The sequence below is a fragment of the Gastrolobium bilobum genome, unplaced genomic scaffold, assembly GCF_033153095.1.
Source record: "Gastrolobium bilobum isolate Gb01-03AN ecotype WA unplaced genomic scaffold, APGP_CSIRO_Gbil_v1 utg3810, whole genome shotgun sequence".
NCBI lineage: Eukaryota > Viridiplantae > Streptophyta > Magnoliopsida > Fabales > Fabaceae > Gastrolobium > Gastrolobium bilobum.
In genome coordinates, this window is record NW_026899073.1 from 227,927 (window position 1) to 240,797 (window position 12,871).

Consider the following 12,871-nt stretch of genomic DNA (forward strand, 5'->3'; position numbering starts at 1 on the left):
ACGCTCGTATGACGCGGCTTGCGGCACTATTACGACGCAATTGAATCAAATTTCTATTTCATTTTTCTTCTCCTTGTTAATCTCCATACTAAATATTATGAAGAATCACATTTACATTCAGCATGACTTTCATTTCATTTACTAAATATGAATCATAATCATATCACATTGCTTCCATCCAACTTAAACTTATTATAAATTCACTAGGGGATAGGAATCCAAAACAAAAACAATAGATAGATAACGTCAAAAAATAATGAGAAATGCACTTCACTTGTTCTTGACTTCAACACCGGTCTTGCCAGCAATGATGACAGAGGTGGCCATGTTCAAGAACAAGCCATGCTCAACCACACCTTCCAGAGCTGAAATCTCAGATCCAGCAGCCAAGGCATCTCTGATTGGAGTCTTGAAGTACAAATCAACGATGTAATTCGAATTATCAGTGACGTAGGGTTTCCCACTCTCATCCAATCTCAATTTGGCATCACAACCTTCTTCATTGAACAATTCCTGAAGCCTAATCAAATTGTATTTCCAACAGAACTGAACAACCTCCACCGGCATAGCAAGCCCACTCCCACCCAGCCCCGTCACCAATTTCGTGTCGTCAGCCACCACAACGAACTTATCCGACGCAGCCTCAACCATCTTCTCTCTCAGGAGGGCTCCGCCGCGACCTTTCACCAGGTTGAGGTCGGGGTCAACCTCGTCGGCGCCGTCGATGGCCAGATCCAGACGGGGATTGTCGTCGAGGACGGAGAGAGGGATGCCGAGAGACCGTGCTTGCTCTTCGGTGCGCTTGGAGGTGGGGACGCCGACGATGTCCTTGAGTTGGCCGGAACTGAGGAGCTGGCCTAGCTTGGCGACGACGAAGGCGGCGGTGGAGCCGGTGCCGAGGCCGAGGACCATTCCGCTCTTGACGTACTCGACGGCTTTGTCGGCGGCGAGTTTCTTGAGGTCGTCTTGGGTGAGGGTGATGGCTCGAACGGAGAGTGGGGAGAAAGGTCTTTGAAGGTTGGTGCGCAGTTTAAGGGATTTGGGGGTGCGTAGGATAAGGTGGGTGGAGGAGGCATTGTGGTGTGATGATGAGAGTGATGGAGGCGATGGCGAAGAGAGGGATAAGGAGGCCATTGACATTCAACAATATAACAATAGTTTTTGTGTGTGTGTGTGTGTGTGTGTTGAGTTCAGTTAACTTCACTTTGCTAATTGCTATCTTATATCTTTGGTTTGGTTTGGTTGGTGGTGAGTGAGAGTGTGAGACTGAGACGCAGACCGCAGCTTAATTTGGCTCTTCCTTCAACCCTCCAATCCTTCAATAGTGCTTGGATTTTACTTTTTTAAACGAAATTGGATATTCCTTTTCTACAAACATGCTCCTCGTTAGGGGTGTAAATGGGCTGGGCTGGGCTTTGGCCATCCTGGCCCAAGCCTACGTAAAAAAAAATTCAGCCTATCTGGACTACTGGTCTATTAAAGGCTTTATCTGTAGGCCAAGCCCGGCCCATTTTCAAAAATAAGAAAGTCAGACATGGCCTACAAGCCTTGTAGGCCTCCCACTATATATACTAAGCAAAAAAAATAATTGTAGTAAAGAATGTTCCATTCATGCATGCACTAGTACTTCTCATAAGAAAAAAATGACAAACAAGAAAGAGTCAACATAATACCTCAGCTCTAGAATGTATATCATAGAGGAATAAAGTCAAAGAAATGGGAAAAATAAGAAAAATACAATTACTGGATGCTGAAATAAAGTCTACAAGAGAATGTCATTCATCTAAAAATCTTTAAACCACCATCAAGACAAGGGAAAGAAGAGTATTATTGAAAGATCATCATTAGTAACATCATAATCCAGCAAGGTACCCATTGCTCTATGGTATTAAGCTGCAACAACATGTAAAATTTGGAGACATTAGACAAGTTTTCCTTTCATAAAATAAAATAGCACAAAAAGTAAGAGATATTGGTATTTGGTACTTTGTGTCTTTGCCACATAAAATAAATATTATTTTATTATTTTATTTTAATAAATTAAATAGGCCAGCCTACAAGGCTGTAGGCCGGGCTTGACAAAATTAGCCTATGGCCTATTTATTAAAAAAGCTTTTTTATAAGCCTAAGCCTACTCTACTTTTCTAAAAGGCTGGGCCTGGGCTGGGCTCAATGTAAGCCGGGCCGTAGGCTGGGCTGGGCCAGCCTGGCCCATTTACACCCCTACTCCTCGTCCTCCTTCATTCACCTACCTATTTTTTCTTTTTTAAACTTTTTTATCCCAATTAATTAATACTTTTACTCGTTTTTCATCATTCTTTTTCATTTCGTGTATCCTTTATATCTTTTATGCAGTACTGATCAAATTAATATCAAAATCTATTAATAAAATAATAAATTATCCATAACATTATTTGAATTAATAATTTTGCTCGAATTCAATACATTAATACAGAAAGTATGTATACTTCACAATTTAAATTTCTCTTCTTAGATAGTTATTTGAGTTGAAATAAGTTTGGAGAAATTTGTTCTACACATGGTATAGTAAGCACGTACAATTTCATGGAGCCAACCTCACAACCTAGTTAGGGTTAAAGAAAATTTAGTTGGTGCAAAATATTAAATCGTGAAAAGTTATTTAATTACAATTAATTAGCCACGGTTAAAATGTGACTAATTTTTGAAATTTAGCTCGCGCCAAGACCCCGTGCAATCATGCATAACGTGGTTCCGCCACTATTAAAATTTATATTATATTGCCAATTCAAAAGGGTTCTACAATGGGAATGAAAGTACATTTTTTTTGTAATATTTTTTTAATATATTTATTGATTCATCAATTATTTGACTAGTACAATCCGAGAACCGTCAATTTTGAATAATTTTAGATCACAGAAGCTATGATCACTATTTTGATGAACTATGTGATACAATATCATATATTAGAAAAAAAAATATTTTCTCATGTTATAAAAGAATTATTTTCTCTTATTAGTGATACGTCGATTTTCGTGTAATATTTTTTAATATATATGGATCCCACATAAAATATGTCTATAACATAAGAAAATTGAAACCCTTAAAACTAACCCAATATGTTACCATTGAGGAAGTTATGACCATGGAGTCACTGTCCAAAACAAAAATTGAAAAGATATTTTATTGCTCTATAGAAAAATTGCAACAGAGTTTTTTTTTTAATTTCTAATGTATAAATTATGCTTGTTTACATTTTGCGTACAAATCTTCTTCTGATTGACACTTAGATTTTGTATTTGGGGATGATTACATTGTACACTAATTTTATCAGTTAATATGTTGAAGAAAAGGAAATGGATGAAAAAAAAGAAAGAAAAAGATTACACACTTATGTAAATTATATTTATTTAATGGGTTATGTTTATCTCATTTTACATGAGATAAACATCTTTCCTACACACACAAAAATGGTTTGGGTCCCACCACTTTTTTTTTCTCTCTCCTCTTACATGTGGGTCCCACTTATACTTTTATTTCTACAACATGAGGTAATTCTTTTCCTACAACATAAGAAAAATATATCCCTTATTTAATTTGCATGACAGCCTATGTATTCATTCGAATTGCATGTTTATCTATTTTATGTTATCAAAATTACTATATTATTTAATCACATATAATTATACCATTAAAAGAAGGGAAATGATTTTCTCCTTCAATAGATGACAAGAAGTGCTTCCTGCACACACACACATGGAGATATGTGTCAATATTTTTTATTTATTTTTTTGAAACGATGGCCCCACTTTTTATTTGAGTAGGAGATAAATTTTCGTTTTGTGTAGAATAAGAAAAGTTTTCCCCTTAAAAGAATTGGAATTGACATGAAAATAAAGAGATATTTTACGCACTTCAACACAACACTGTACACACGTCCGCAATTGTATTATGCTGCTTTCACGTGATTTGTTTTTTTTCCAATTTACAAAAGAGAATATTCTTTCTTTGGAATTGTTTGACAACCAAAATTTAGAATTTGAAGGTAATAAGAGCACGATTTCAGACGAAAAAACCACTAGGCCCTTTCTGACCATATTGATTTTAGTGCAGGTAAAAAAAGCTTATAACGTGCCAAATAACACGATGTACTGAAGCAATATTCAAGAGGGCCACCGATGTGATTTTCAGTTAGTTACTGGTAAGGCAAATATAGCTCAAGAAATGCTTGTGTCTGTACATTCACCTTCACAATGCCCAAAATAAAGCTTAGCATGGGCCGAACCATATTCAGTTTTTGTATAATGCCCAAAATAACCCTTTAATTTAATTTAATTTTTTTATTTTTTTGTCATCAAATGTAATCTGCTCAACTCAACTCAACTCAGTTGACATTTTACCAATATTTGATGATGTTTTGGCATAGAGGTCAATGCTACCAATTTGCAGCCGGGAAGTAGAGTGAATATCTCTGACTGCCAGAAACCTAAACCTGCAAAGGCATAACTTTTATGAATTGGGAGAGAACAAGAACAAGAATTATAAAACAGAACAATCGAAGTCTTAAATTTCATCTTTATATATAAATAAATAATTCATTTTGTTCAAATGTTTTGAAATTCTTAATAATTAGCTATTTATTTATGAGTAAAAGAGTATATTTTATTATAAATGGGTTAAAAAGATCAGCTTAAACATTAGTTTTGTTTAAATTATTTTAATTGAAGTGATTCCATTTAGCATAAAACATTATACTATATATAATTAATAATTTACCTGAAAACATTAGATGGAAAACTTGCTGAGTTGATCATGTATGTTCTACGCTGGAAACGGTCTTCGAAGAACTGAGAGGTTTGCTTGTCCAAAACTTGCCAGCTGATCCCCTCATCATTGCTCCCTTCAAGAATCCTGGGAACATAACATATGCCGGGAAAGATATGAATGCACAACACATGCCTTATTAACTGAAGCTTATGCGTGACAACTCCTTACCAAGAAAAGAAAGGTTCACCAGAATATTTTTAGGAAAAAGGAGCCAGTCAATGAACACTTTTAACATCAGATGCATATGGTTGCTAACAGGCAGAGCAACATAGATGCACATACACACACTCACAACTTGCTTGGCTTAGCTTACATGCTATTTTTAAGGATTTAATTTTGATCAACAGACAGCATAGTATGTTTAATACTACCAATAAACTATATTGTGCCACCTGTTTAAAAATCGGTTAAGAGCTTCATTAAAAATAAAAATCAAGTTACTACAATCAAGTGACACTTTTTTAATTGTTAATAGTGTAACAAGTTTTAACAATGGATTAAATTTGGAATAGACAACGCAATAAGGTAAGGCAAAGTAACTCAACTATTCATTAATTAATAACAAATAATAAAAAGAACCAAGAGTAAAGTAAACATCTTTTCAACAAATATCCTAAAGTTCATACCAGTCCATTGGATCCCTTTCTGGTGCATCATTGGCTGACATTAAATCATATGCGACAAGCTCAAACATCTTGTTAGCAAATGTTTTATACACGACCCAACAACCTACAAAGTCAAAAATATGAGAATTTTTTAATATTAGCATAAAGAAAGCAATTTCTGCACCTTTAGACTGCGGTGGACAGTAGAAATAAAATGGAATTATACTTTTGACACTAGCATTTAACCTGGTTATTCTTGGGTTTCTTGCTTGAATTTTATGTCTCAGAATTACAAATTCTTTTTCATTAATCTTAAAATTTATGTCTTGAAGACAGAATGCAAACAGAGCATAACACCTACGGATGAGTAATTTAATATAGAATCATCAATGCAGAGAAACTAGCTATACATTGTCAATTTACCAAAGAACATTTGACTATTAGTAGCTTAAAGCTATAAATTGTAAGATAGAATCTGTTTATAAAATTTGATAGTTGTCAACTAATATCAATGAGAAGATTGAAGGAAGTGGGCAAAATACTTGAAAGATAAAAATACCAAGTAATGGTTTGATGCAGTTGGCAGAAATTTCATCTCCTATGAAGTTACAATAAATCAATAATTACCTTAAGAAGATTTCATCAATATGTACAATTAAGAATATCAAGTGTAGTTAGTACTTAGTAGAACTACATGGTAGGTGACACACAGCACTTGTGGTTTTCTAATGGTAGAGTCGTAATCGTGCTTTTCCATTTGTAGGTGAAACACAGCAACGTCTTAATCCAGAAGTTATATCGAACAATGTTTAAGCTTGGAAACCCAAATAAGTTATTTAATTGGTAGACTATACCTCTTGCTCCGTTTGGTTCTTCCCATTTTGATATTCGAGTTCCATCAAATGCTGATGTTACCTATAATTTATTAAACAAGAACAAATTATGGATGCTCTATGGTACAAGTAATGGTAAACATACAAAATAAGCCAGCTGTTACAAACTTACAATCCCAAAAGGCAACTCCTCTGCACTTGCAATGACAGAACCAGAATGTACTCTATTTAACTTTAGAAGTGGCAACTGGAACATATCTTTCCCATAGTTTTCACACTTGTTAAGATTGTAAATCATGTCATCCAGAGCATCTAGCACAACAGGCAATGCTAAAGAAGTTAGTACAGGGTTACCAGCCAAACAAATTTCAACCCTCCCATCTGTATTCATCTTTTTCTCCAGTGAAAGAGCAACAAGTAAGTCATCAAAAGATGGCAACAGTTTCTGAAATTTTGGTTTATTTAGAACTGAATCAATGGGGGTCCTTCTTGTTTTAAAGGGGTAATTGCGAAGATCCAAGAGAACTCCTTTAACGATCCCAAGTATTTCAACAGCTTCAGACTTTGTTACTTCTTCCTCAACAAATTGATAAAGAACTGGATAAAATGCATTATAAGTCTTTGTCACGTGCTCATCTATGCACAATCGAACTGCGCAAGCAGAAGAACTTAGCTTATCAGAACCCAATTCTAATCTGGATTTGCGCCATTCCTCATTCCCACTTCTCCTTCCAGGTAATGAGAGTGACTCATCATCTTCAGAATGTAAACTCCTCTCAAGTTGTTGGTTTTCTTCTCTATCTCGTGCTTCAATAATTGAAAGTATATGAGACGCAAAGCCTCTTCGTCTCTCTTTTGTTATATTAGTGAGTACAGATGACAAAGAAGGCTCAGTAAGCATAGTACGTCGAGATAAGACCTCCAGTTTTTAAAAAGATACAAAAACTCTTTCAGTTATCAATAAATCAAGATATCCTTATGCATGTGAAAAAAGTTTCCATATAAAGAGAACACGAGGAAACAAAGAATATCAATTGTAAAACCTACCTCATGCCATTTCCTTGTGTATCGTTTGGTGACATCATAAACTCCATCTTTTGCTATGGCAATTACATAATTTAATTTCTTATTCCACCTATGGCACAGATTAAAAATAAAGGGTGAGAAAACATGCAAGCAAGATGGAAACTTCTAATAGTACAAGGAGAACTAGTTTCTCACAGTCAATTAAATGGATGAAAGCAATGAATACAGAAAAGAGAAAAGTACTGCAAAAATAAATTATACCCTTTTTCATATAACAATGGCTTGTCATAGATTCCTTCACATGGGTCGAGATGCATCCATCTGTAAGATCATAGGTCCTCAGAACAAATACTTTCCAACCAGAAATAGTATTAACAGAAGATTACAAGAACCAGCAACTCTTGAGTCAATTTTACCTTCCCAATAATTGAGAGAAGCATTCGGTCCAAACATGATCCGTGAAATCCAGGATCTGGAGATCAACCAAAATCCAAGACAGAAAACGTATTCCTCAAAAGATAAACAAGCACATTTATACCCCAGGTTGAAAATATGTGAAAGGAAAAGTTCAAAAGACTTGAAAGTTCATCATAAAAAAATTAACTAGCAAAACTGTAAGGAAATAAATATTCAATACTCATTTTCCCTAGTTAGTGAAAACTGGCCCAATCAACCCAAAGAAATCAAAGAACACCAGCACAAAAATACCATACAATAAGAATCAAGATAAATTAAAAAATTGAACTTAGATTTACATTTCTAGCCCAGGCCTATCTTTTCCTTATGGCTCATAACTTAATTTAGAATATCCAGCATGACTTCTGTTTTTTCTATGTATATGTGAACTGAAAATATATTTCATGTAACACTAAAATTAGATCATTTACCAAAACACAACATTGTCATGTAGATATTTAATACATGACATTTGGCACAGCATTTGTAATATCAGAATCATCATGTGCTATGCCAAAAAATAAGCACCTCTGATTCAAAATCAGTTCTAAATCAAACATCCTAGAAATTAATGATAAGGAAAAGTTACACATTATCTACTCAATTCTAGCATAATATTTTAATATAGATCAGCATATTGAAAAGACTGAATTTCATCCAGTTACAAACCAGACGTGACTCATAGCCAAAAGCTCGACAATAGAGTGTAAAGCAATTGGCCCATTCCCCACAGCGGCCCTTTCTTGTTTCCACAATCTGCAAATTGAAAGAGAATAAAGAAGTATCCAACATAAATGTGATAGGCATAGTATGGTTTGGCAGTTGGCCAAGTATATATATTATAATATTAACAATTTGACACAAGTTGAATACCTTCATTGGATCATTGTATCGTGGAAAGCGAGTCAGTTTCGAGCAAAAGGTGCAGCTGTGTTGTGGAAAGGTAAAATGTGAGTAACTGGAAAATTAAGTAAGTCGGGCAAATAAAAGAAGCTAAAAAATAATTCTTGAACACAAGCATAAATCTACTAAAATGTTTTATAAGCAACAGGCCATAATTCAAGTAACAATAATCAAATAACTGGTTATCACCAGATCTCCTAAATGTAAGTAGATATGTATTGGAGGAATACATCAGCGCATTTAAAAAAAGGATTTGCCAGCCAAGACCTGTTCTAAATAAATTCAAGAAGGAAACAGCCTGTTGAACTTGGCGACTAGGATACTCTCAAATTTAAAGAAACTATTAAGTTGATCATAAATAAAAAAAATAAAAAAACGATGCAGACAGATCAGTTGATTAACTATAGCTTAAAGAAGGTTTATGATTAGTTCAAATACATGATGTCACAAGAAAATTAAGATATATATATATATATATATATATATATATATATATATATATATATATATATCAATTATGATAATTACCAAAGCCACATTTCTGGTCTCAGTACAAGGAAAACAAAGCAAACTCACATTGAATTAAGGTATAAATTGAATGGTCATACCGATAAAGTTCAACCCTGGAAGCTCCATAAAGAGTCTCAGAAGGAAGTGCAGCAGTCATACCCTGGTTTTTAGTTTCGTTGCCACAATCATGACAAGATGGTGAATTCACCCAACTATTAGATGAGGACAAGAAAGAAAAAAAGAAGATCAGATGGAATTAGCAAAAGAGAACAGGTATGAAGGTTAAGTGGTGTCTTTCACAGTGACAAATAAAAAAGATGCAGCTCAGCCGCAAACATTGCATGAATCATATTTGAGTTAAACCATAATAACTCAGCAATTTTATGAAGAAGAGACCTGTGATCTACTATGTTCTGTCCTTACGGAGTCATTAGCCGTTAACGCATTTGATTCATTTTGCATTAATAAAAAACAGAATAGCCAATATAATAACTCATTTAAACCTGAAGGATTGTTTGAACCAGAAAAGCAGCTGCAGCAGGAAAGCATGGTCTTGTTCTATTTTTGATGGCTTGAAGTTCCCCTCCTGGAAAATGATTATCAGCCTTACCGATTACAAAACAATTGTAGCAGAATGCGAAAAGCTATGCTTATGAAATGACAACAGCATCACAAGCTCAAAAGATAAACATCATATAAAACCACGAGCAGAAAGGGAGATATCCACACACAAGTGCTTGTCAAAATGAAGACAGACAAATCCAAGGTGAATGAATTTCCACAATAGTCAGACAGATGGTTATAGTAAAAGAGTTGGTTTAGAGTTAACACAACACAACATGACAATGGCATCCTCTAAAAAGAAATTACATATTTGATTACTATGAACAAAGATGTTGTCTTGAAAGAGAAAAAAAATACAACTCTTACCTTGGCCAAAGAGACCAAGGCTTTCTCCTCAAGCTCTTCCACACGAACGGTCTTCCGAGCAGCCTCCTGGCGCCTTTCATCCTCATACTGCAAGATATTATCATAACAATCAACAAATGGAATCAATTGTTATATAATATTCACAAGGACAACATGTAATCCTGTTTCTTCTACAGAGCAAGCATCTCGTTAAACCAATTAGCGTTTATCTACTTTCCTGCAAAACTAAACCTCGTTTTAACATGCTATGGAGCTTCATGATTATGAACTAATTGTCTAGTGCTCCTCATTCAAAACAAATATAAGAATAAGCTGAAAAATACCATGAGGACTTGAGAAACGTAAGGCCGTACTCTACTCTCAAATTGCTGAGTGTCTTCACTAGCAACATATTGCTGCAACATAAGCGCTTCCTCCTCTGCCTGTAAAGATATAGTGTACGTTGTATATACAGGGAAAGAAAGTTGAAAGTTGAAATACATATAGAACGCACTCCTCCCTTTCCAAAACTTGCAACTACAGTGAACGCAGAAAAGGAAAATGTGTTTAATGCAGCAAACCTGCAAGAGTCTGGCGAATTCCTCATCTGATTTCAGAAAATCGGCAGTGCTTGATTCGGGTTCGGGTTCAAGTACTGGGTCGTTGATGGAGACGAGTCGTAGTTTTTCAGAAATAGAGATGAGATCAGAGTCAGTGGCCAGTGGGGTATCATGTTCGGCTCCATAAATCTATCAAATGCAATTAAGAAAAAGAATCAAACTTTACGAATGGGTGAGAGGATTGAGAATAAATAAAAATAAAAATAATCAGAAAATAGAGGGAGGGAGGAAGGGAAATGGGACCTTTTGCTGATCAGGTGGAACAAAAGTGAGTGAGAAGAGCTGGAATTGAAAAACCTGCAGTGGTGAATGAAAATTGAGAGTGAATAATTGACAGAGAGAGAGAGAGAGAGCGCGAGAGAGAGAGAGAGGGGCATACTTCGAAGCCGTCATCGGTGTCGTAATCAAGATCAAAGTTGGAGTTATTGTGGAGAACATGAAATCTCCGAGCCACCATTTTTTATTTTCTCTCAGCTTATCTTCAACTTCCAATTTTATTATTTTAGCTCTGATCTTCACGGATACGCTAAGACATCATAATGTTCCCGGATGACTTAATCCCATTTGGGAGGAAAAATATGAGTCTTGCTGAATTGACTTTTTTTTTTTTTTTTCTTTATTTTTTTTAATATAAAGAAATTTAAAATTGCAGGTAGGCAAATTTTTTTTCTAAAATATTATTATTTTAATAAATATTTATGAGTATATAGTTATTCAAAATTATTTACGGATCTATTGCACTCATTCATGCTTAAGTTAGGCGTGATTCCCAAGGCATTTACGCTTAATTTAAGCGTGACTCGTCTCGTATTGACATGTGGCACAAAAAAGTCAATTTACATACCGTAAAACTTTGAAAAGTCATAACTTTTGACTCGGATATCCAAATCAGGTAAAAAAAAAAATTGATTCCACAAATTTTTTCGAAATCCACGTAATGACACCTCATTTGACATATTTTATCTCTCAGAAAACAATTCATATTTGCAATAATGGTGTTATAAGAGCGTTTAAACCATAAGACTCTGAGTTCTGCATTTGTGATTTAATATAAAAAAATAAATAAAGATTTGATTTGTGATTTAAATTAAAAAAATCAATTTTTTTAATTTTTAATATAAAAAATAAATAAAGATTTGGTTTGTGATTTAAATAAAAAAAATTAAAAATAAATATTATTAATAAGGAAAATAAAATAAATATTTCATTTATGATTTAAACTCAAAAATTAATTTAAAAAGTTTGTATTAATACAGAAAATAATTAAATAAATATTCTAAATTTCTAAGAAAGAAAGATTTTATTTTTGAAAAGCATTCATAAGCTTCCAACGTATCCAGCCATAAAGACTCAGCAAGACTCAACCATTATTTTGTATTAGAGACGTTTTCAAACTTAAGAGTTCAGATTCGATTTCAGGTTTAATTTTTTTTTCTTATACCAATTAGTCTCTTTTTTATTTTTATTTTAAATGTATTTATTTTTTCTCGCTTAGGCATATATAATTTAAATGACTTTAAAGAAAAAAGTCATAAAACATTAAATGCCTTTTTTTTCAAACACTTAGTAGAAGTATATATTTTAATATGATATTAAATATCCTTATTTATAGATGGACTAATTTACTTTGGTGTCATCTTTGTAGTACCATTATTGCAAATTTGAACTGTGTTTGTAAGAGATAAAATATATCAAATGAGATGTCTTTGCGTAATTGCATAGATCTCGAAAAGTTATGTGGAATCAAAAAAAGAATTATCTGATTCGGATACCCGAGTCAAAAGTTATAGCCTTATAAAGTTTTACGGTTAAATTGTTAACTTTTGTGCCACGTGTCAACACCAGACGAGTCATGCTTAAATTATGCGTGAATGTCATGGGAGTCACGCCTAATTTCGGCGTGAATAGTCACGCCCAATTTGAATGTGAATGAGTGCAATATATTTGTAATCAGGTTCAGAACAGCAACCTATTCGTAATTATTTATTAAAAAAATAATATTTTAAATTTTTTCCCGTGCAAGTAAGGCTGTTCTATTTCATTTTCTATTTTTAATTTTTAAAGATTCCTCTAAAGCAATTAAATAAAATACTTATTTATTTTTAATTTAATTTACATTGCGATCAGACCATTCAACCACTAATCAAAGAGATCTTCCTTTGTGAATCTTCCTGCCCAGAATAGGACTTGGAAGCTCCAATCA

General features: G+C 33.9%; 2 protein-coding genes across 2 annotated transcripts; both read right to left on the reverse strand.

The window, feature by feature from the left end:
• Nucleotides 1–1,250, reverse strand: LOC133286945 (probable ribose-5-phosphate isomerase 3, chloroplastic). The gene has a single exon (XM_061484460.1). It carries the CDS (start codon nucleotides 1,138–1,140, stop codon nucleotides 271–273), a length of 870 nt encoding a protein of 289 aa, XP_061340444.1. The 5' UTR covers nucleotides 1,141–1,250; the 3' UTR covers nucleotides 1–270.
• Nucleotides 1,251–4,111: 2,861 nt separating this feature from the next.
• LOC133286912 (peptide-N(4)-(N-acetyl-beta-glucosaminyl)asparagine amidase) lies at nucleotides 4,112–11,206 on the reverse strand. The gene is made up of 17 exons (XM_061484410.1): nucleotides 11,048–11,206; nucleotides 10,912–10,965; nucleotides 10,630–10,797; nucleotides 10,393–10,491; nucleotides 10,070–10,156; nucleotides 9,643–9,725; nucleotides 9,238–9,351; nucleotides 8,600–8,654; nucleotides 8,396–8,482; nucleotides 7,687–7,742; nucleotides 7,532–7,591; nucleotides 7,292–7,379; nucleotides 6,417–7,163; nucleotides 6,266–6,326; nucleotides 5,433–5,535; nucleotides 4,756–4,890; nucleotides 4,112–4,471 (listed from the first exon to the last, which is right to left on the reverse strand). Exons 1-17 carry the CDS (start codon nucleotides 11,123–11,125, stop codon nucleotides 4,354–4,356), a joined length of 2,193 nt encoding a protein of 730 aa, XP_061340394.1. The 5' UTR covers nucleotides 11,126–11,206; the 3' UTR covers nucleotides 4,112–4,353.
• Nucleotides 11,207–12,871: the final 1,665 nt, after the last annotated feature.